Source organism: Nuphar pumila, chromosome 7 (genome assembly GCF_984573655.1).
Source record: "Nuphar pumila chromosome 7, dmNupPumi1.hap1.1, whole genome shotgun sequence".
NCBI classification, from domain to species: domain Eukaryota; kingdom Viridiplantae; phylum Streptophyta; class Magnoliopsida; order Nymphaeales; family Nymphaeaceae; genus Nuphar; species Nuphar pumila.
In genome coordinates, this window is record NC_143255.1 from 90,971,861 (window position 1) to 90,996,634 (window position 24,774).

Below are 24,774 nucleotides of genomic sequence, written 5' to 3' on the forward strand. Positions count from 1 at the left end.
GATCCAATTGCATGAGTCTTATAGTCATGAAACGTGCAATTCTGAAAACTTTCAGAGGTGCTATGTCTACAGAAGTTAATGCCAAGAAGTTCTTTGAGAAAATCGAGAAATATTTTGCTAAAAATGAAAAGGCTGAGACAAGCACTCTACTTATGAGTCTCATTTCAATGAGGTATAAAGGAAAAAGGAAAAATAGGAAAGTACATTATGGTAATGTATCATCTTGCCTCAAAACTAAAGGCACTAAAATTAGAGTTATCTAAGGGCTTACTTGTGCATCTAGTTTTGATATCTTTTCATGTACAATACATTCAATTTAAGGTCAGTTATAACTGCCAAAAAGATAAATGAACTCTAAATGAGTCAATTTCCTATTATGTGCAAGAAGAAGAAAGGTTGAAGCAAGAAAATACTAAAAGTGCTCACTTGGAAACTACCTTTAAAGATAAGTATAAGAAAATAAAAAGGGTAAAGAAGTTGCAATAGACCCTCCATCATAAAAGAAACATCAGGATGCAAAGTTCAGTTGTTTCTTTTACAAGAGTGAGGGTCACATAAAGAGGGATTGTACCAAATATCACACTTAGTGTGTAAAGAATGGTACTCTCCTCACTTTAGTTTGTTATAAGGTTAATTTAACTTCTATACCCAAGGACACTTGGTGGATGGATTCTGGTTCTACCACTTACATAAGTGTATCTATGCAGGGCTGACTAGGTTATTGAACGCCAATTGATGTTGAAAGATTCATCTATGTGAGCGATGACAAATCAATTTAAGTTGAGGCAATAAGGACTTTTAGGCTATTGCTAATGATTGGTTGTTATTTAGATTTACAAGAAACATACATTGTACCGTCATTTAGACGAAATTTAGTTTATATTTTTGTATTGGACAAATTCGGTTATTCTTGTTCATTTGAAAATAGTAAGTTTAAGTTGTTTCTCGATTCAAATCTTATTAAAATCGATTCTTTATCTGTGGTTGACTTGATATTGTTGCCTCGTATAATAAAACCTTACATTCAGGTTCACATGGTATAAAACATAAATTAGCCAATGAGAATTCTGCTACATTATGGCACAAGCGCTTGGATCACATTTCTAAACAAAGAATAGAACGGCTTGTAGCAAGTAGAATTCTTAATTTTCTTGATTTCACTAACTTTCTGGTTTGTGTTGAGTTCATAAAAGGAAACCGAATAAACATAAGAAAAATATGTGACAAAAAAAGTATAGATGTCTTAAAACTTATTCATACGAATATTTGTGGGTCATTTTCTACAGCTTTTTGGAATGGTCAACAATATTTTACTATGTTCATAGATGAGTATTCACGTTATGGCTACCTATATTTGATTCATGAAAAGTCTCAGTTACTGAATGTGTTCAAGTCATTTAAGGCTGAAGTTGAAACTCAACTTGATAAAATGATTAAAGTCATCAGATCTGACCGTGGTGGTGAATACTATGGTAAATATGATGAATCAGGTAAACAACGTCCATGGTCATTTGCAAAAATTTTAGAGGAATGCAGTATCATTTTACAGTACACCATGTGAGGCAGTTCTAGCATCAATGGTGTTGCTGAGAGACAAAATAAGACTTTAAAGGACATGGTAAGGGGTATGATTTGTCATTCTACTTTACTAGAATCTCTCTGGAGAGAGGCTCTAAAGACAACAACTTATATACTGAATAGAGTACAAACTAAAGTAATAACCAAAACCTCATATAAACTGTGGACAAACAAGAGGCCTAGCATGAATCATTTTCATATTTGGGGATTTTCAACTGAGGTAAAGCTATATAGGCCACATGAAAAGAAACTAGACTCAAGAACGGTTAGCTATTATTTTGTTGGATATTCTGAAAGATGTAGGGGTTATAAATTTTATGACCCTATAAATAAGTCCTTTTTTTAGAAGGAAAATGCTTGGTTCTTTGAGGATGTTGAGTTTGGGGGAGGTGATAAGGTAAGAGACATGGCTTTTGAAGAAAAATTTGTTTCTCTTCTTATAGTTGTTGTTAGCAATGATCAGATTTCAAATTCTGACATTGTTCAAACAAATCTGAAACAAGACAATGTTCAAGATCTCCCTATCCAAAATCAAGAGTTTACTCTTGAAGAACAAACTCAACAACCTCAAGAAACACCTCAAGAAACTCAAGAACAAGTGTCATTGAGGAAATATACTAGAGAGAGGAGAAAGGCAATTTCAGATGATTATATTATTTTTCTTCAAGAACATGAGGGTGGCATTGGCTTAAAGGAAGATGACCCAATCAACTTTCATCAAGCTATACAGAGTTCTATCTCTCAAAAGTGAATTGATGTCATTCTTAAAGAGTTTAAATCCATAAAAGACAATGACGTATGTGCTCTTATCCTATTACCTGAAGGTGCAAAATTCATTGGTTATAAATGAATATTTAAAACCAAGAGGGATTTGAAGGGTGATGTGCAAAGATATAAGGCCCGTCTTGTTGTGAAAGGGTTTACTCAAAGCAAAGGCATTGACTATAGAAAGACTTTCTCTCAAGTTTCTACGAAAGACTCTTTCAGAATAATGATGACACTTGTGACTCATTTTGATTTGAAACTATATCAGATGAATGTAAAGACTGCATTCCTTAATTGTGACATTGATGAGATAATATATATGGTGCAACCAAAATATTTTGTCTCAGGCGATGTAAAGAAAATGGTTTATAAATTAAAGAAATCCATTTATGGACACAAGCAGGCTTTCTGTCAATGGTATCATAAATTTCATCAAGTTGTCCTTTCGTTTGGTTTTGAGATGAATGTGGTTGATGAATGCATATACCATAAATTCAACGAGGGTAAATATATTTTTCTGGTTTTATATGTCGATGATATACTACTTACCAATAATTATATAGGTTTATTGCACGAAACCAAGAGATTTCTAACAAAGAAATTTGAAATAAAAGATTTTTGTGACACCTCTTTTGTATTAGAGATTCAAATATATCAAGATCGTTCTCGAGGTATTCTTGGTTTATCACAAAAAAGCTATATCGAAAGGATTTTTAACAGATTTATCATGAAGGATTGTAAACCAGGCGACACCTCTGTTGCTAAGGGAGACAAGTTTAGTCTTGCTCAATGCCTCAAATACCAGTTTGAAGTAAAGGATATGGAAAAGATTCTCTATGCATCAGCTATAAGTAGTCTTATGTATGCTCAAGTGTGTACACATTCAGATATTGCATATATTGTTGGGATGTTAGGCAAATATTTGAGTAACCCAAGAATGGATCATTGAAAAGCAGTCAAACGGGTTATGTGGTACTTACAAAGAACAAAAGATTACATACTGATATACAATAAATCGAATCAGTTAGAGATCATTGGGTATTCTGATTCTGACTTTGTCGCAAGACAGTCGTAGATCCACATCGGGTTATATTTATCTGTTAGTCGGAGGAGCTATCTCTTGGAAGAGTGCTAAGCATACACTCATTGCTTCTTCTATTATGGTGGCAGAGTTCATAGCCTATTATGAGACATCCAATTATGAAATATAGTTGCACAATTTTGTCACTGATAACATTGAAGTTTTTTTTATGACAATAAGTTGGCAGTACTATATTTCAACAACAACAACAGAAGCACATCAAAGTCGAAACATATAGACATCAAGTTCCTTGTTGTTAAAAAAAGAATGAAGAATGGTTAAATATCTATTGAACATATTGGCACAGACTCCATGATTGTGGATTCGCTTACAAAAGGTTTACCACCTAAGGTCTTCCACGAGCATACTGCTCGAATGGGTGTTGTATCATTTAATGATATATTAGTTTAGTGGGAGTTTGTATTTAGATGTTTTGGAATAAAGATAAAGCTTTTTTTACTACAGTATAAGGTTCAGGTTTCAGTTTTACTTTGTAGTCGTTTATTGTGATCTCACTAAAAAATAAGGCAGGACCAGTTGAAAATAGGCAGGTTCAGATTACATTACATATAATTTTCATGCTTCACATCCATGCTTGAACTATGTCGTTAGTTATGTCAATATATGTGATCATTGATGGGTCTATTTATGATGAATATAATGAAAATCACTTTGGTTCTATGTTGACATGATTAATGAACAAGATTGTTAGGGATATCATTTGGTAAGATAGTATTATTGAGCTCATAAAGTTATTGTATAATGCGTGATTGTATAATGACATATGTGGCTTAAGTGAGAGATTGTTAGATATTTTGTGTGGGCCTACAAATGTAATTAATCACTCATTATAAATTATCTAAGGTATAAGCTCATTTAAAGTGATCTTATGCGGTTGAGCCATATGACATCTTATAGAGTATGGTTATACTAACATATAGATACCTAATGTGCACTCATATGTCAATTTTTTATTTTATGACAATGTGGCAGATACAAATGGGTTATGGTTCCCAAAACCATATATAATAGCAAGTTTTTTTCCTCCTCAATCAAAAAAAGATTGTTTCTCTATCATTTGGATTAGAGAAGAAAGAAAAGCCACTAATAGAGGTTTTGGAAGTTCAAAACCCCATCAAGATCTATAGATGCAATGATAGATTCAGGTATGCTTTTGTTTTAGTTTTATTTTAGTTTTTTCAATAATTCAGCATAAACAAATTAAGGATAAATAATGATTATTTTCCTAAGTTTTCCAACACTGATTCCCAATGCTAATCGAAAATCCAAAACAAGGCAGCCGTGTGACACCAGCCAGCAACAAAGGCAGCCCATATGTCTGTTACATGACAGCAATAAGAAAGGCTCATGCACCTTCTCACGAGTACCCGGCACATGAGAGGCAGATGACATCAGCATGGGGGATAATTCACCAAGCCATGATTGAATGGAGCTAGTTCCTTCTCAATCGGAGATGGCAAACCGGCAATCTGAGCCTCAAGAACTTGATTTTCCAGCAGTGCCACCGGGCTTCTCGAAGGTCACGCACGAAAGAGGCACAAATATTTTATCATTCAGATCGCAACCCAAACACGTAAGCTTCCAAAAGAAATGGAGTGGGTCTAAACTCAAAATAAAAGATACATGTAACAGCTTCCCGATTAGAAGCCAAGCATTAAAGAAAAGAACGCTCCATCCTCGATTGGAGCACCTAAGGGACAGGAGTAGCATATTCAAATATACAACCATGTTATTCCTGGTAAGAAGAAGGGTGTCAAACTCAGTGGAGGTGAGAAAGGCAACCTGACTCCAAAGTAGCTAGCTCAACATATGGTTGGTAAAATTCCAATAGTGGAAACCCCCCTCAAAAAAATTTATATCAATAAAGATAGCAACGCTAAGTATGACAGGATTAGGGAGGCAAATCGCATGTAACTTTTAGACAAAGCTTCTCTAGCTAGTGACTCCATCTCAATCTCTGTCTTGGCCTTTTGCAAAACTCACTAGGTTGGGGATGACGAGAATTTGGAATGATCGCCCTTTCAGGATATAGTTTTACTGTATAAAGCTTGAATTTTAGTGAAATGAACTGGTATGGGTCCACCTAACCCCAGCTTTCCTTTCAAAAAACAAAAATGTGGACCAACCAATACCAATTGGGCTTCGTTAGTCTGGTAGGAGCAGCTAGTGTACGTCACCTTGTGTTGGGATGTCGCAGGTTCAAAACCCAATGGAATTGTTGTATAACTGGTAGGGGTCTGCCTAACCCTTTCATAAAAAAAATGGTCTGAATCTTTTCACTTAATTCCAGAGAACCCTCCACAGGCTGAATTCTGTGGTTAAAGCCACTTGAACGATACAGATGGCCTAAAATCTAAGCATTTCAAACAGGCCAAAGAGCATGGTGGTAATCTATCGCTTTATACATTGAGGTTTGAGGTAGGGATGTCAATAGATCGGATTTTATTCAACGCTTGGTAGAATCCAACCCTGTTTAGTCGGATTTGCTAAGCCAAAACTATATCCAATTATAATCAAATACGGATATGATCTTGAGTTCTTGCTACCAAATCCAATGGATATTTGAACGATATTCTTATCCCATTACATGTAAAAAGTTAGATTTGGTATGAGTTTTTCACCATCGGAATCCGAATCTGTTTAATCAACACCCGATTAATTGGATCTGATATTGACCACATCTGACCAGAAGCCTAACCGTTTACATTGAAGGATGCCAATTGATCGTTTCTTAATTCTGTTTAACCAAATTTTTTGGGTATATATGGACACAAAAGGACTGACCCAAATATTATTTGGGTATGGACCCAAGACCCAAATAATACCACCGTCTGAGGCCTTCATCTTTGCGTAAAGATGAGATCAACAGTCTCTGGTGGGCCCCACTGATTGCACAATGAATGGTGGTGATGAAGGCTATGGAAGGTGGTGATTTCAAAAACAAGAAAAAAAAATTTGTGTTTTGACATGCCACCCCATCTAACCTGGTTTTGTTATCCGGGGCTCGGCTTGTCTGGCAGGAGCAGTTAGTTTAAGTCACCTTGTATTGGGACGTTGCAAATTCGAATCCCAAATGGTATGGTTGTATAACTTGTAGAGGTCTGCCTAACCCCAGTTTTTCCTGTCGAAAGAAACTGTCTTACTGCCCACTGGGCGATAGGTTTCGGTTTGGCTTCGACCTCAAAGGCAATAGATGTGCACCTCAGTTATCGAACTCGTGATGCCCTTCAATTTGAATGCATCAACTCAAGCCAACCCACGCTCGAGCACAGCTAGTGTGCTTGAGTCCCACCGACTTTGGGGTTGAGCCCCAAAATGGAGCTATCCGATCTCAAATTTAATTTTGGAAATTAATTTCAACACTGCTTCTTTGGGAGGGGCAAGGGTAAGCCCACTCAGTTTTATATGTTGTCAGCCTTAAGTACAGCAGGCAAAGCCAGCGCGACTACGTCTCTTATCTTTATCATTATTTCATGTAAATACCAAAAAAATTTAAGCATTGCCAGTGGTGCTTGAAGTTTGGACCAAGTACCTGATCCTGTTTTAGTTATAAATATAGACAGATAGAATGGAATCCAGCATGCCCAAATCAATGTGGGATCAAATCCAGAACAAGATCCAAGTCAAAGCAAGCCTGGATCACGCTCCCATGACGCGATAATTCCCGACTAGTTGTCACCACCGAGACAAGCATACAACAACAACAACTTCATCCCAAAACAATTGGGGTCGGCGATATGAACCAAAAAATAAAATCATTCTGGGTCCTCCACATGAATCCTTCTCCTCAAATCATTTTTATCCAATGTCATGTCCTCAGTGAGGTTCAAAGCATTCATATCCTTTCCTATCATCGCCATCCAAGTCTTCTTAGGCCTACCTCGACCTCTTTTGACTAATATATTTTTTCATTTGTCCATCCTTCTAACTGAAGCATCATTAGGCCTTCGCCGAATATGTCCAAACCACCGTAAACAATTTTCTCTTATCTTATTTTCAATGGATGCAACGCCTACCTTCTTACGTATCTCCTCGTTTTGAATCTTATCTTTTATTGTATTTTCACACATCCATCGCAGCATACGCATCTCAGCTACACTCATTTTTTGAATATGATGTCTCTTGGCAGCCCAGCATTCCGTACCATATAATAAAGCAAGCCTAATTGTCATCCTATAAAACTTTTCCTTCAACCGCAACGGCATTCTACGATCGCACAACACTCCAGTTGCACTTTTCCATTTCATTCACCCAACCTTTATCCTATGGTTTACATCTCCATCATTTCGAATGATAGATCCCAAATATTTGAAACAATCATCCACCGATATTTCTTGCTCGTCAAGCTTCACTACACTCTCATCACTACTGCGTTGCTTACTAAACCGACATTTTATATATTGTCTTACTCTTACTCAACGTAAAACCTCTTGCTTCCAATGTTTGTCTCCATAATTCTAACTTAGCATTAACCCCAACTCTAGACTCATCAATCAAAACAATAGCATCAGCAAATAACATACACTGCGGCACATTTTCTTGAATTGATTTCGTAAGCTCATCCATCACTATAGCAAATAGGAAAGGGCTTAATGTAGATCCTTGATGTAACCCAACTATTATAGAAAAATTGTTTGTCACCCCTCCACAAGTGTGGACATTGGTTACCACTCCTTCGTACATATCTTTAATTATACTAATGTACTTGAGAGAAATGTCTTTCTTCATCATTGTCCACCAGAGAACATCCCTAGGTACTCTATCGTATGCCTTTTCTAAATCAATAAAAACCATATGCAAATCTTTGTTCCTCTCTCTGTATCTCTCAATAATTTGTCTAAGAAAATGTATAGCTTCCATAGTTGATCTTCCAGGCATAAAACCAAATTGATTATCCGATATCATGACAACCTTCCTCAACCTATGCTCAATCACCCTCTCCAAAAGTTTCATAGTATGACTCATGAGTTTTATACCACGATAGTTTGTGCAATCTTGTATGTCACCCTTATTCTTATATAGAGGCACCAAAGTACTCTTCCTCCACTCCTTAGGCATCTTATTTGTCCGCCAAATCTTGTTAAAAAGATTTTCAACCATTTTAAACCATTCTCACCCAAGCATTTTCAAGCCTTGATAGGTATACCATCTGGTCCAATTGACTTTCTTGATTTCATTTTCTTTAAAGCCTCTGCAATTTCTTTCTTTTGAATCTTGCGCATGAAATCACGATTCATCTCATGAGAAGGAATGAAGAAGTCTCCAAGATCCTGAGCATAACTTCCATTAAAAGCTTATCAAAATAATCTTTTCATCTCTCCTTAATCTCCTCATCTTTGACTAAAACCCTTTGAGTTTCATCTTTGATGCATCTAACCATACCCAGATCCCTCGATTTTCTATCTCTCATCTTTGCAAGCCTATAAATATCTTTCTCTCTCTCTTTGGTATCCAACTTGTCATAAACCTCCTTATATACCTTATCCCTCGCGTTTCGAACTACTTTCTTAGCTTCTTTCTTTGTTATCATATACTTTTCCAAATTCTCATTATCATGACTTTTACTTAGATTTCTATAACACTCTCTTTTAATCTTAATAGCTAATTTGACATCCTCGTTCCACCATGATGTATCCTTACCTAGCAGTGCACCGCCTTTATACTCACCTAATACCTCCTTAGCCACCTTTCTCATGCAGCCCGCTATCTTATTCCACATTTATTCTGAATCCTCCTCGAGACACCAATCAGCTTCCTTAACTACTTGCTCTACAAACATTCCTTATTTAGCTCCTTTCAGTGCCCACCACTTAATTCTAGGATCTATCTTATGTCTAGCCCGTTTACGACATTTTCTAATTCTAAGATCTAAAATTAAGACTCTATGTTGTGTAGCTACACTTTCCTTTGGTATAACCTTATAATCGATGCAACAACCCCTATCTCTCTTTTTAAGTAGAAAAAAATCTATCTGACTCGTATTAACCCCACTTTTAAATGTTACTAGGTGAGACTCCCTCTTCCTAAACCAAGTGTTGGCTAAGATCATATTATAGGACAAACCAAAATCTAAAATCCTTTCTTTACTTTTGTTTCTTTCTCCTATACCATAGCCCTCATGGATACTCTCAAATCCATCCCTACTAATGCCTACGTGTCCATTAAGGTCACCGCCGATGAAAATCTTATCTACGTGAGATATCCCTTGTACTACTCCGTCTAAATCTTTCCAAAATTGACGCTTAATGGAATCATCTAAACCTACTTGAGGTGCATAAACACTAATAATATTAATGATATCCGTACCTAATACTAATTTAATAAGTAAAATCCTAGCACCCTTCCTACGAACCTCTACTACATTATCTATAAACTCACAACTAATAACAATCCCTACTCCATTCCTATTCTTATTTATTCCTGTATGCCAAATCTTATATCCCCAAGGGTCTATCACTTTTGCCTTCTCACCTACCCATTTGGTCTCTTGTAAACATAAAATATCAATTTTTTTTCTACACATAACATCTACTAACTCTACCAACTTACCAGTTAAAGGCCATATGTTCCAAGTGGCTAACCTAATTTTATGGTCTTGAACTATCGTCTTTACCTTCACCCATCCAACAAAGTGAGGGAACCCTTGCCTATTTGACACCACACTCGGGCACCGGTGTGACTCGGTGCTCTTGGGCGATGACCTAGCAACCCTTGGTCATTTATCATTGCCTCCCGGCCTATAGAGTACAGTGCGTCGCTTAGTAGGGAACGCCCCAACGAAATTCTCATATTGGTTCATATTCAAAGGGTGTGACTAAGTTTTTATGTTTGCTGTCATTGGCCTACCGCAACCCTCCTCCTATATTAGGGCTTGGGACCGAACAAAAAGAGAAAAAGGATTTACACACAAAAAACCCTTGATGATGAATTATAACCAAAACAGAAATGCAGCACAATGATCAAATCAGATAAATCCTATTTGTGTGAGGAAAACATACTTGGAGGCCTCAACAGTGCTTGGAAACCGAAGATCGTGTAGGGTTCTCCGACGAACAGTGGTCGGTGTTTCTTGAAAAAAAAAAACATAGAAAAAAACCACCGTGCAAGAAAATGCCCCAATCGTGAGGGAAGAGGCCGGAAACCACCGTGTAGGAAAAGCTCCAATCGTGAGGGAAGAGGCTGGAACCCACCGTGTAGGAAAAGCCCCAATCGTGAGGGAAGAGGCCTCTTTCTGATTTGTCAGGCCCCAGGTCCCAGTATAGATGGGAAAACCAAAAAGAATGATCTGCTGAAACAGAGGGCTCAAGCAAACTCTAGAACGAGAGAGGCCTACTTCTTGAGACGCCACTCTGCATATCGAGTCAATCCCTGACCAGATGCACATGTGGGAGACGACGTCATGGGTTCTCTGATGAGGGTCGTCGGCGAGTGCCGAACGGGGTGTTGCCGAAAGATGTCGCAGGGGCAGACACCGACGCAGGGGGTTCGGCGAATCGAGGAAGATGGGGGTGAGGGGGAGAGGGGGTTCGACTGAGGGTTGTCGGTAGAAGAGGACTGTCGGCGAGGGTCGTCGGCGAGAGTGCACAGGGTTCTCCAACGAGGGTCGTCGGCAAGTGCATAGGGGAAAGGTAAGGTGGATGGCGGAGTGGGAGACACCGGCGCAGGGGGTTCGGCGAGGGTTTGACAGGGTTCACCGGCATCGGCCGTGAAGCTGCAGCAGAGGCTGTTCGCTTGTAGGGTCGAATATCTGACAAAAATCTTAACCCAAATGCAACCTGCACATTCACCGAGACAAGCATACCAATTACAATTAATGAGCCTGCATTTCATAGTCACAAATATCGCCACGATATATATGTAAAATTATCATGATATTTTCAAAGCCGAGATAAGTTAATCCTAAAAGATTATATTTTTAGACTCTCTTATTTTGAACGTGTTTTGATTTTATCATTATTCATGGTGATAGTACATTTTATTTCTTAATATGTATGTTATGATTATGTTTTCTGATATATATGTCGATATTTTCTCAAGATTTTCGGGAAAAATTAAGCAAATTTTTAAGTATATATATGTTCCAAGGAGCTTTTCCTCACCGATACCCAAAATTGTAGAATTTCTGTATATTTTTTAGGGGGCCTGATCGGCACCCAAATTTCTGATGAGCCCAAGTTGGTCCCTGCACGGTCAATATATTGAAAATATCGTGAAAAAAATATACATTAATTTTGCTGCCGCTTTAAATTGCCAATATATCATGATTTCATCATGACATTTATGTTTTTAACTACTTTTTTTGTTAATAATTGGTGTTATATTATTTTATTTATTCTTTTGTTTCTGTTTATTTTTACATATATTTCTTCATAATTATTTAATTAATTTACTGTTTGGCAATACTGTGTCAAATCTGTCGATAGAATCACATGAAATAAAATTAAAAAAATCTCATGAGACTTTCGCTGTTGTTATTTTCCCGTTTTAAACTTTTGTCCCTGTCATTAGTAAACGAACCGAGCAACTCTTGGCTCAGCTCGGTTTGGCTCGTAACAAACTTGTTCATTTGGATGACGAGCCGAACACGAGCTCGTTCATTCTACATAGCCGAATCAAGCACGAACAAGGGCGTTGGTCTCGGCTTGGCTCATATAGGCTTGTTTAGATAGCTTGCGTAAAATTTATTGCGCTATAAATGTTTAAATGTTAAAACAAACTTGTTAGCTCAACTAGGTGGTTGGTCGTACTTTTATACCACTAGTCGTGGGTTCAAATCTATTTGCCAGTAATTTGGCCACATATTTCTTAAATTATAATTATAAATAAACATCTTTGAAAAACTGTCAGATATGCATTTATTACAACTGTTTATCATTAAGAATTGACACTGTTTAATTTTTTTTTCCCTGATAAGTAGTCAGTTTTTTTTATGGGACAATACAAGGAACCAAAATGGAATCGCGTTTTTCAATATCAGTATCGGTATCACCCTAAATCATTTGTAGGGATGGCAGTGGATCGGGGAAACGGGGTCCCACCCTGCCTTGCCCCGTTTGGATCGGGGATGGAGGTTAAAATCAAAAACCTGTGTGATGATGGAGGCGAGGATGAACTTATGCTTTCTCCCACCCCACCTTGCCCGAACCCCGTCCTCAATCCTTTTTTGGGAATGGCAGTGGATCGAGGAAAAACAGAGCCCCGCCCCGCCTCACCCCCATTTGGATCGGGGATGGAGGTTAAAATCAAAACCTCTGCAAGGATGGAGGGCAGAATTTTGAGACGTTCCCGGCCATCCCTAATCGTTGGGCCACTAATTCAGCTGTATCAGCCGATATGATACTCAACTGAATCGTTATGTATCAGCCAAAAAATAATAATAAATTATAATGTGACACGTGATAAAACTATTAAACTAAATATACAAATTATTAAAAAAGTATTTTTGGTATTTTTATAATTATTAAAATTTGCCAACTTAGGCCTGCAGCGTATCAAATTTCTGCCCATAGGCACAAATACTGATAACATTAGTGTTGACCTGAGATCCCTATTTAACAATTTTCATGAAAAGTTTGAGCTATATTTAAATTTTTTAAAAATATATGAGCTATATTTGAAATTAAAGACAAAATATTGGTCCCTAAATGAAATTTCCCCTATCTGGCCCTCCAAACGAATCAACCCCTCATGAACGGAAGCAGATCAGGTCATGCTGATCATGAGCTTTTTTTTGCTCATGCCAACATCGTGGCCGTCAGTTTTGTATTTTGAAAAGTTAAAAAGTAAACAGAACAGTTATATGCTACGTGGTATTCATCCAAAATGCAAACAGACGGCCACGATGTTGGCATGAGCAAAAAGCACATGTTCAGCATGACCTAATCTGCTTCCCTCATGAAGTGTAGAGGGGAAGCAAGCAAGGAGCACCCATTTAAACAAAAAGCAATTGCACCATCCCTCACTTTCCCCACCACCACAACCACCATGGACTTGCACAACCTTTCTCCCTGCATGGTGGAGGTTGGCACTATTGTAGGGGAAGGACCTAGGCCAATACCTTCTCTTGGGCACCTTGAAGTGGGCTTGGTTGAGCTCCTTGTGGCCCTCCTTGCTTTCTTGGCCCTTCACTATCTTCGCCAGAAGAAGCTCCGGGGTTTGCCGGTTTGGCCCGTGTTTGGAATGCTTCCCTCCATGATCTTTGGGCTAAGAAATGACGTGCATGAGTGGATTTCCGACGTGATTATTCGGCAAGGAGGAACTTTCTTCTTCAGTGGACCTTGGTATGTGCATTTCTAGTAGTACTTCTTCATTATCATTATTAGCATCATCATCTTCTTCTTCATCCTCTTGATGTTCTACTGCTACTATCATTGCTATTTTTTTTATTTTGACAGAAAAAAGCTAGGGTTAGGCAGATCCCTACCAGTTATACAACCATACCATTTGGGGTTAGAACTTGCAACGTCCCAACACAAGCAATTGCTACTTCTTTTATTACTTTTTATATCATTATCATAACCCTCTTCTTCTTCTTCTTCTTCATGTTCTTTCTTCTTGTTATACTCGTTGATGTTCTTCTCCTGCTATCACTGCTGGTCTTCTTCTTGTTTTTCATTTTTTTAGTTTTGTTTTGGCTCTTGTTCCAATGGTAGCAACAGTAAGAGCTTTAAAAGGTATCACTACTACTACAGTTAGAGCCAAATTAATGAGGTTTTGTAATGCCATGGATTTTTTTTTTCTCGATTTTACAATACAACGGAGCAGATTCAACAATCTAAAGATTTTGATAATACAAGGGATCGATGAGAAAATAAGCCGTATGAAAAGACAGAAAAACTAGGGTTTTATAGGATGCCTCTTCCTCCCCCCGCCCTCTCTCTCCTTTAAAGTTTTTTTTTTTAATGATGAAGGAAAGCCCTTCGCACTTAATGGGCCAGCCAACCTGCAAGGTAAATGTCTGGGTTGAGGACACTACCACCTCCAACCGTAATAAAGAAACGGCAGCCCCCATGTGCTAATGGGATTCGATCCTGTGGCTTTCAGCTTGAAAGCCATGAGTGTGCGTCTCTTGCCGCAAAGCTGAAGCTTGGTGTAGTCCCTGAGCCGGAGATTGGATAGAGCTTCTCGTTTAGCTATTGATAGGAATGCTTGAGCTCTGCCATCTATAATGAAAGTTTGAAACTGTTATATCTTCCCATGAAAAACCAGAAAAAGGATTCCTTTTTACTGGTCAAGTTGATCCACCTAGGTCTGAACCTTCTCACGTGGATTCGACATATTGGGACCTACATGGTTTAGTTTGGAACTGACTCGAATCCACATGAGTCTGAAGGTATTAGCCATGAACCCACTATGTTTAGGTTGTCTAGCCCAAATCTGCTACGGTCATATGGTGAACCAACCTGGAACCAGTTGGGCCTGAACAAGAACTGTTTAGAGTTAGACCTCATTAATCATGTCTATGGACCAATATATCCCTCGGCCCTAGACCAGATTTGATATAAATCTACACATTCCTGACCCGTGTTTTTGGTATAGTCCAAGGGGAAAACCCCTCATCATCAACCGCACAATTGGCTTCCCATCAGAGAGTGCACCCAGCTTCGTCCTTTGTTTTTTGTTTTTTTTTTGAAAGGCAAGCTGGACTAGGCCGACCCCTACCAGTCATACAGCGCTACCATTGGGATTTGAACTTGACTTGCACCCAGCTTCGACCTTGCAATAAAGAATGCTACATGGGTTTCAAATTGTGTGATTGGTGACATTCACGAGTCGCCCCTACCAGATGAGCACAGTCCTTGTGGGCACCCTTGTTTTTGAAATTTTAGCAACAAAAAGAGCAGAGGACGTCATTTTCTGATTTTAGTGATCTTCTATATTTCTCTGGATTGAAACTTAAGCCTCAAATATCAAAGGTATTTTGAAAACCTTATAATTTTATCATGACATTTTCAGAAAAGGATGAAATCATGATATTTTCATATTATCGTTATTTTAAAAAAAACTTGGTTGATCAATGACATATTAACATGTTTTTGTTTTGTGTATTTTTCAATTAAATTTCTTTATGTCTCAGAGAAATTTTAGATCTCATATGTGAGGAAACCTTTTAGAGATTTTTCCCATGCATAAAAATCTTTGAGAATTGTGACTCTGATGGTTAGATGAGGAGGTAAAAATAATTCTTTTTTTTTTCACCTGGAGGTGTTCTTTTCCTCTCTTTTCAAGTATCGTACGTACGCCATCAACCTGACGGGCTATGGCCAATGACATTTATTTTGGATAGGGCCCATAGGATTTGATCAATGAGACAAGCATTAAATTGCTAACAAGGCACACAATTAATTCCATATCTGCATCTGCATGCTAGAATTTCCCCCTTTTTCTTCTGGAAAACAGGAATGATACAGTCCTTTTGTACCCCAGACACAGCTGGGGATGCACAACGAGACGAGCTAGCTCGGGCTCCACACTTTTATGCTCGATTCGAGCTCGTTCAAAAAATAAATGAGCCAAGCTTGAACAGAAGTCCAGGCTTGTTGTTGGTGTGGATAAACGAGCCAAGCTTGATCAAGTTGTTAAGCTCGAAAAGCTCAATAAGGCTGACATTAGAGTATATATATAACATATTTGCAAATTAATTCATGAAAGTAGTTGTCTCCGTAGTGGTTAGGTCGTTGCTCTTTTCTAAAAGGTTTTGACATCGAACTTCACTGTGCATTTTGAAGTGAACCGAGTTTGAACAGCCCAGGTCACAGCAGCAGCAGCAAGACTGTACCGGTTCCATAGGGGGGTCCATTCATTATCCATCCTAATTATTTGTGTTTTTTTTATTATCTAGCTTGATATTGGTTTTTGAATCTTGTTCAGATCTTATTTAAATTTTGAATCTATTTCAAATTTGTAATAGGATTAGGGTTTCTAAGGTTTTTATTTGTTCAGCTATAAATACTTATTATAATGACGAAGAGGGAGTAGTTGATAATGAATTATTGTTGATTTTAGACGGTTTTTCAGCAATTTCAGTTACTTTCATTAATTCTTGATTTTATAGGTATTTAGGTTTCTAGCTAGGGTATTGATTTTGCGGGGTTCAGCAGTGATCCTCCCATTCACTGCATCAAACCCCCCCTCCCTCTTGGTCTCTTAAGTTGGATCTAGACACATGTTCATAGCATATATATATAGCAGCTGCCTTTTAAATTTAAATCAAGCCACCAATGGATTTCTGCCACATGCATGGAATTAGATACTGTTTAGCAAACTAAAAAAAATTGTGGCTAAAAAATATTAATCCAAGTGATTTTATTTACTAATGAATCAATTTTTTGAGCTTTCTGAGAAAGCCCTTAGCAGAAATAAATACACAAAATTTTTAAATACAAAAAACACATATTAGAAAGTATGTAGTAGGAATCACATAAAAGTTCTTTCTTCTTTTTGACAAATTAAGAAACTATATGTTTCAATAAAATTATGATGCATTTGTTTAGCAGGATGTTTTAACATTATTATGTTTTATCAACATTTTTGAATGTTTACCACTTAATTTCTCATATTGTTTTAAGAAAATAACGAAGCATTTGTCACTATGCTTTTAATTATAAAGTACTAGTAGTGTGATCACAAGGCCGAAAGGACGGGTGTCGATATCCTATCATATGGTATGGACTCTAGTGAATCACATGACATTTTATTGTCCTAATGACCATCATATTTTCCAAATTGATGCTACACTGCTTAAAATCAATGTTACAAAAACCGGTTCGAATGGGCACCTCACTGATTTAAAAACAAATCAAACCGAATCGAATCAGTGTTTTTTTTTTTGGAAAGGCAAGCTGGGGTTCGAACCGACCCCTACCGGAACAACAACCGCCCCATGTGGCAGAGAGATTCGATCCTGGGCCTTCAGCTTGACACAGTACGTACCCTGCTTACCAAAACCCGTTTGAATCGGCACCTCACTGATTTAAAATCAAATCGAACCGAATCAGTGTTCTTTCTTTTTAGTTTTTGATAGTTATTATAATATTTGTCCATTATTATATTGCTTAGGCATTAGAGGCGCATTTTAGAATTTGATTAGACCGTATAAATTAATCATAATTTACTTCATTTCTATATTCTCCTTTGGTTTAGATAATTTTCGGAATTTTAATCTTTTTATCAGTTTTTTGAGTCTATCGATTCAAACCGATTCGATTTTTGATCAGGCTGTTTTTCTGAATCATTTTGGAAAACTATTCTGCTCATAAAACTGATTCTGACAACAATGCTGGTTGCCCGTGTGGCCAGAGGGGTGGTTGTGAGGGTGCTGAGATGAAGACACCAGATCAAACCCCACTAGTGCCCGGCATTGTGACTCATGGGCCCCACTCGGGTTTTTTCGATTCAGTAAAAAAAAATACAAACAATGCCTAAAACTGTGATGTCTCAACGTACAGGTTCACCAACTTAAACTGTGTAATGACATCAGATCCCGGGAACTTGGAGTTCTTGTTGAAGACCAAGTTTTGGAGTTTCCCCAAGGGGGAGTATTTCAGGCACACCCTCCATGACCTCCTTGGTGAAGGCATCTTCAATGCTGACGGTGAGCTCTGGCACCGGCAGAGGAAGACGGCCAGCATCGCATTACACTCCGGCGAGTTCCGGAAGCTCGCCGCCTCATCGCTCGCCGAGCTTGTCTACTCGCGGCTTCTTCCAGTACTGGATTCTTATGCCGATCATGGCGTCGCCCTGGACTTGCAGGTAAGTAGCCTATGGGTGCAAGCCGGTCGGATTTTATTGGATCTGAGATCCGAATCGGACACATTATCCTTCGATACAGATTTCCTAATAAAATCCCAGTGTGCAATTGGGTTGGGTTCAAAAACTTATAAGATCCAACTTTTCCATAGTGATGTTAATGGATCGGGTTTGTGTTGGGTACCCAAAATGACCCAAACACATATACCTGGTTTGGGAGATAATAACACAAAAATCTTATGATATTTTGCCAGCCATTTTAAAAGGTCAAAATATCATGATATTTTGCAAATGTGGTGCTGTTTTTACATTTTTAAATATCATGATTCTATGGCAATATTCACATTTTATTAAGAAAATGTGGGATTTTTTGCTTTACATATATCTTATTAGTTGCTTATTTTTACACAATTTTTTAGTCTTTAAAATTTTATTTCAGCTGATTTTTTCGGAGAAAAAACTCCGGAATTACAAAAGTTTCAAATTTTCACAAGTAGGGATGTAAAGGGTTCATATTCGAATCGGATGTGGCCAATACCGGTTCAACTAATTAGATGTTGGCTAAACGGATTCCGATTTGAATTTGGGTTTGGATGGTGAAAAGCTCATCCCTATCTGGTTTTTTACATGGGTTCGAATATCCATCAAATCCGGATATTTGTTGGATTCAGTAGCAAAAAATCAAAACCATATCCACATCCAATTATAATCCGATATCATTTTGGCTTACCAAATTCTACTGAACAGAGTCAGATTTGGTCAGATATCGGGTAAAATCAGATCCATTGACATCCTTATAATCACAAGATAATCGCTGTTGTTTTGTCAATATTTAAAACGTTTATCGTTGTGGTAAGGTGATAAAAATGCGGACCCGGGTAATTTTTTTTTCTTTCAACCCAGGTTCATTATCACCTTCTAGTTTCTGCATGTAAAAACCCTCTTTGCTGGATACAATTAGGTGCCGGTTCAACTTCAATGCATCCACCGGATCTAATTTGGATCCGACTAGGGTTTTGGACTTGTTGCATAAATATGGGTTCAGTCTCGGATCATATTCAACCCGTTTGCGGTCCATGCATGCAGGACGTTCTCCTCCGCCTAACGTTCGATAACGTTTGCATGATCGCCCTCGGCGTCGACCCCGGCGGCCTGAAACCAGGGCTGCCGGAGATCCCGTTCGCGAAGTCGTTCGAGGAGGCGACGGAGACGTCGACTCTCCGGTTCGTTTTCCCGACGGCGATATGGAAGGCGATGCAGTTCATCGATTTCGGACCTGAGAGGAGGCTAAGACGGTCAGTCCGGCGAGTCGAGGAGTTTGCCGATGGCGTCATAAAAGCACGGAGGGAGGAGATGTTGCTGGATTCTGGTGATAGGTCTGACCTCCTAAGCATGTTCATGAGGCTGAGGGACGATGACGAAAAGCCATACACGGACAGGTTCCTGCGGGACATGTGCATCAACTTCATCCTCGCCGGGCGGGACACCTCCTCGGTGGCGCTCTCGTGGTTTTTCTGGCTGATCGGCCGGAACCCGGAGGTGGAGGAGAGGATAGTGGAGGAGATTCGCCGGATAAGGGGGGAGAAGGGGCTGTCCGACGGGGAGGAGGGCTGCGGTCCCGCAGTATTGGGGGCGGAGGATGTGAAGAGGATGGAGTACCTGCAGGCCGCCCTCTCGGAAGCACTGCGGCTGTACCCGCCGGTTCCGGTTGATCACAAAGAGGTACGTGGTGGTCAAAACGTCCTTCTTTTGGAGGATCAGGTGCATGTGCAATGTGATCGCACACTTTTAGTGTGCTGCTGCACCTGATCACCCACCATCTTTGGGGCCTAACGGAGGCGGATGATGGGTGATCAGGTGAAGCACCACTCTTGAAGTGTGCAATCACATTGCACCTGATCTCAATTCATAAACATGCAGCCATGCCACATGAGGTGTACCTTTCCAAGTTTTTTTTTTACCGGTTATTACACGGAGAAACTTCGTGCATCTGGATAGAAGACCTGATTGTGCCAATCTTAGCCAGCCATTTCCATTTGAGAGGGTGTTGCGTGTGCACCCCCAAGAACACGCACTGTAGCTACAGTGCGTGTTCCTGGGGGGAACATATAACCTGCCCGCCATTTCCATGGTCACCCACCCAGAAACATAAAACTCCATGCACGCTCCCCTCTGCCCTTAGGGTGCCTTAGATTACTATTGGAACTATTAAAAGTATTGAGGTAGAGTGTTTAAAGTTAAGCGATGATGAATGCATTTATAGATGAGGATTAAGCAAACATGTGCAACCATGTTTTTAGAAGCTTTTAAGATGGTTCAGGATAAAAAAAACTATTAGGATATCTCTTTTTATATACATAGAGAGAGAGAGAGAGAGTAATATTTCCATCCCAAACTCATTTAAAAAACATACTTGCATGTGTTTTTTATATGGATTTAACCTAAATCCATATATGTAATTTCTATGCTTTATTTAGTAGAAAACATTAGTTTAAACATTTTTCATGTTTAATTGTGTTTTTAGCTTAACATAAAAAATCATTTATATATGTTGCACAAAAAACTTGATTAACTAAAAATAAAAAAAATTGTTAAATTAATTCAATTCAAAGTATATATTTTAGCAAATAAGCAATGATAAACACATCTAAGATTTGAATTATAAAAAAAAAACTCATGCAAGTTTGTTTTTTAAAGAGGTCTAGGATGGCAAAGAAGATAAATGATCTTTAAGTTACACATTTTATATATATAGGGATGGGAAACTGTCCAACATAAGGAAAATCCAAAATCTACAACCAATAATAATCGACAGTGTTCTTTATCTAACAATCAAGTTTTTCATTTATCGAATTTTACATATTAGATTTTACCCCTCCCGTACAAGCTACAAGGACCAAATGTCCAAAGTAAGTATGAACAATAAACATCACACAATACTATTTTGGTACTTGGGTCTGGGTCAAGATGCGGCACACATAACAACAACATGTCCTTCTAACGAGATACCTCTAAGGTCATCGCCCTAGGATTCCAATGATATGTATACATACCGTTTTCTTCTCATTGATATTATCATATTTGCAATACTCATAACTGGAATAATGAGATCTTTCATCTCAATGCAACATACAACATTCAATATACATCAATACATGAAATATATCCCTCTTGGACCACTCAAACTCACATTCATACATTATTGTACAAAGATTACTCCAAAATCAACTAAATACAATTAGTGCAGTCCATACACAACCATTATCGAACCCCTAGGGTTAAAAACCCATATTTGAAGTTAAAATACCAAAAAGACCATATTTGGACGACTTAGGAATTGACTCTTATGAGCTCAAGAGTCAACTCTATAAATAAAACTAAAATAATGTAGCAAAGAGTCAACTCTTTACTGTAGGAGTCAACTCGCAGTTTGCAAGAGTCTACTTACATGATAGAGGAGTCAACTCATGATATAAAAGAGTAAATCTCTTACCTCCATGAGTCGATCCTCAACCAAAAATACCTAAAATGTAGGTGAAACCCATGTGTAGAACCTCCAACGTCAACCAAGTAGGGTCCCACAGACCATACCACATCCTAGTGGATTAGATCCCTCAGATCTCAGGCTCAACCACATCAAAACGCACTCAAAACATCAAAAGAAGCTCACTCATACGTATTAGAATCTACTCATACCACTAAAGAGTTGACTCGAGCACTGCAAGGATCGACTCAACACTACAGGGGTCGACTCATCCTTACTCAGAAGTGACTCATCAGGTGTCTGAATTGACTCACTAAATACATGGAGTCGACTCTTATCCTCCAATTCCATTACAGAGTTCTGAAACTGAGGTGAGTCGATCCTGATCAACCGGAGTCAACTCTCGGGAATAGAACGGATACAAGACCATGATAAAGTCTTAAACAAGGCCAAACCGAAAATCTCAATTCCAAAATAGCAATCTTCAACGAAAATTTATGGATTCACATGATAAAACATGAGATAGACTTTCTAACGTGAATTTTTATGAGAAACACATGATCAAGCTTGCATTTAACCACATACCCACTTAAATATACAAGAATACATATTAAAACATAATTTTCTAACATGCAATAGTCATAAGCATAAGCATGTAAAGATTCTACAAAACTGAAATCAAAACATAGTTTTTGAACTCCATAAAATTAGGTAACATTCTCAAAAGGAACAGACTCATGACTTCACACTAAAATCTTTCCCAATCATGCCAAAATTCACTTAACGAAAATGGTTTCAAACAAAACTCTATCTACATGAATGCATGCCCTTAGAGTTTATGGAGTAGGAATATCACACCTTGTTAAATGCAAAATAATCAAATTAATCCACCGATGATAGCTCCTTCGTCCATCAGAATCGCCCACTCATAGGGTTTGGTTTCACAAACGAGAGAAGAGGGAGAGCTCGTTGTTGGGGGTGAGCAAGAGAAGAAAGAGAAGATGGAGATGAAGATGAAGACGAAGATGAAGTGGACGAGAGGAGTGAAGGGCTTAGAGGGTGAGAGAAGAGAGAGAATAGATTCACGCGTAATCAAGGGAAAAGAGAGAGATTTGGGGTTAATAAAGCCATAATCCCCATAATCATGACCCCTTCTGCAAGTGTCTAAATGAGTCGTATCAGTGGGGCTGAGGTGTCCCCTTTAACGATAGCTGGCTCTACCGTAATGTGCCCAAAGTGCTCTTGTATCTTATCTAATTTTCCATCTTCTCCCTATGCCCATTTTGCCTTTTTTGTCAATTTATTTACCATCCTGTCATTACCCAATAAAACCAACTTTTTTTTAATTAAATTCTTAAAATATCCCTTGACAATATAATTCTTCACCTTTTTTAAAAATTTCTAATTATGTCTTTTGTCTATAAAATTATGATGCTGCCCTTGGATCATATTGGATCGAATTTGAACCCAATTTTGGTGATTTTGGGGTCCAAATCTTGCAAAATCTAAAATATGATAATATAATTTATGAATTACACAAAAAAATGATTTTAATATATTAAAACATAGAAAAATATCAGGTTACAAAAAGTTGAGATGTTACATCTAAATTATGAAGATTAAATATATGAGGTCCAATCAATGCGATGCCTAAGCATTAGAGAAGAAGAGCTATAGTATTGTAGTTGGTTGCAAATTTTGGACCTTCTAGATGGTTTTCTCTCTCTCTCTCTCTCTCTCTCTCTCTCTCTCTCTCTCTCTCTCTCTCTCTCTATATATATATATATATATATATATATATATATATATATATATATTACATTTATGGATTACATTGATTGAAAACCTTAAAGAACCCTTCAATTTTGTGGCAGGTTAGAGAGGATGAGGTCTTCCCAGATGGTACTGCGCTCAGGAAAGGGACCAAAGTCTTATATTCTATGTACACAATGGGGAGAATGGAGAGAGTATGGGGCAAAGATTGTCGGGAATTCATACCAGAAAGATGGATTCGAGACGGCCAGTTCATCAGCGAACCGGCCTACAAGTTTGCAGCTTTCAATGGTGGCCCGCGGCTCTGTCTTGGCAAGGATCTTGCTTACTACCAAATGAAGATGGTAGCAGCTGCTATCATATCCCGGTTCCGCGTCCAAGTCATACCGGGACACCCAATCATGCCAAAGCTAGCTCTAACAATGTATATGAAACATGGTCTGAAAGTTTTTCTCCAAAAGAGGGAAGCAAAAGATACCTAAAATGGTTGTCAATAGTATGCGTGCAAGCCACTTCTGGTGTAAACTTATGCAAGACAAGCTTGTTGATCATCTCTGGATACTTAGTCATATATGTTAGTCGCAACCATTCTATTGTCCTTAATATGTCATTGTATGGTTCCTTGATTGGGGCCAGCAGTGGGGTTCTGTGGGTTCATTCCCTTGTTTTGTGTTCCACAAGGACCACAACCAATGTTATGACCTACCCTGATACTTTGTACCAGTGATTTTTGGGTCCTTTGTTATTTCATAAATAATGTTGGGTTGAATGCTCTTTAAATTGCACTAATTATTGCTTTTAATGAGTTTGTGTGGGCACATGATATTTCTGGTGGCCTTTTTAGCAGCTTCTTGTTAGAATCTAGCAGTTTGCATTAAGAGGGTGTTTGGCATTCAGGTGTCAAAGTTTGTAATGTGATTTTACCTGATCAGCCTTTATCATAGGGATATATTTAGGCATGCTTGACGTCATGTCAAAAAGAGTCACGCTTACTGTTTTACTCTTTCGGATGGGCTCCATGAACCACATCAAACATGTTACTTTTTTTCACCCCCTCTTCCCTTTGTTTGAGAAAAGTGGTGAGAAAAAGTCGCCACCCCTCCAACCTTTTCTCACCAGATAGCTTTTCCCAACTCCTTATTTTACTCTAGGCCACACTTGGAATCAAGAAAATTTCTCATACGAAAAAAAAATTTCCTATGAAAAGTTTTGATATGATAACTTTTCTAAATAAAAAAATTTCACTTGTTCGTGTAGCATAAATAGTAAAACAAAATGTAAAATGTGAGAAAATGAGAGGGATAGGAGGAGGGGAAGGGGTCGA

The 24,774-nt window shown here is 38.2% G+C and overlaps 1 protein-coding gene across 1 annotated transcript; it reads left to right on the forward strand.

The window, feature by feature from the left end:
• The first annotated feature begins 13,429 nt into the window (after window positions 1-13,429).
• On the forward strand, window positions 13,430-23,932 carry CYP86B1 (cytochrome P450, family 86, subfamily B, polypeptide 1). The gene is made up of 4 exons (XM_090013250.1): window positions 13,430-13,725; window positions 17,893-18,196; window positions 19,280-19,915; window positions 23,552-23,932. The coding sequence occupies exons 1-4, from the start codon at window positions 13,430-13,432 to the stop codon at window positions 23,930-23,932; spliced, it is 1,617 nt and encodes a 538-aa protein (XP_089869376.1).
• The last annotated feature ends 842 nt before the right edge of the window (window positions 23,933-24,774 follow it).

What these genes read in the sequence shown, in the direction of transcription:
- CYP86B1 (XM_090013250.1), top strand. Translation starts at nt 13,430, where the DNA reads ATGGACTTGCACAACCTTTCTCCCTGCATGGTGGAGGTTGGCACTATT. An exon ending in TTCTTCTTCAGTGGACCTTG is followed by an intron (nt 13,726 to 17,892) that starts GTATGTGCATTT and finishes CTCAACGTACAG; the next exon opens with GTTCACCAACTTAAACTGTG. An exon ending in TTCCGGTTGATCACAAAGAG is followed by an intron (nt 19,916 to 23,551) that starts GTACGTGGTGGT and finishes ATTTTGTGGCAG; the next exon opens with GTTAGAGAGGATGAGGTCTT.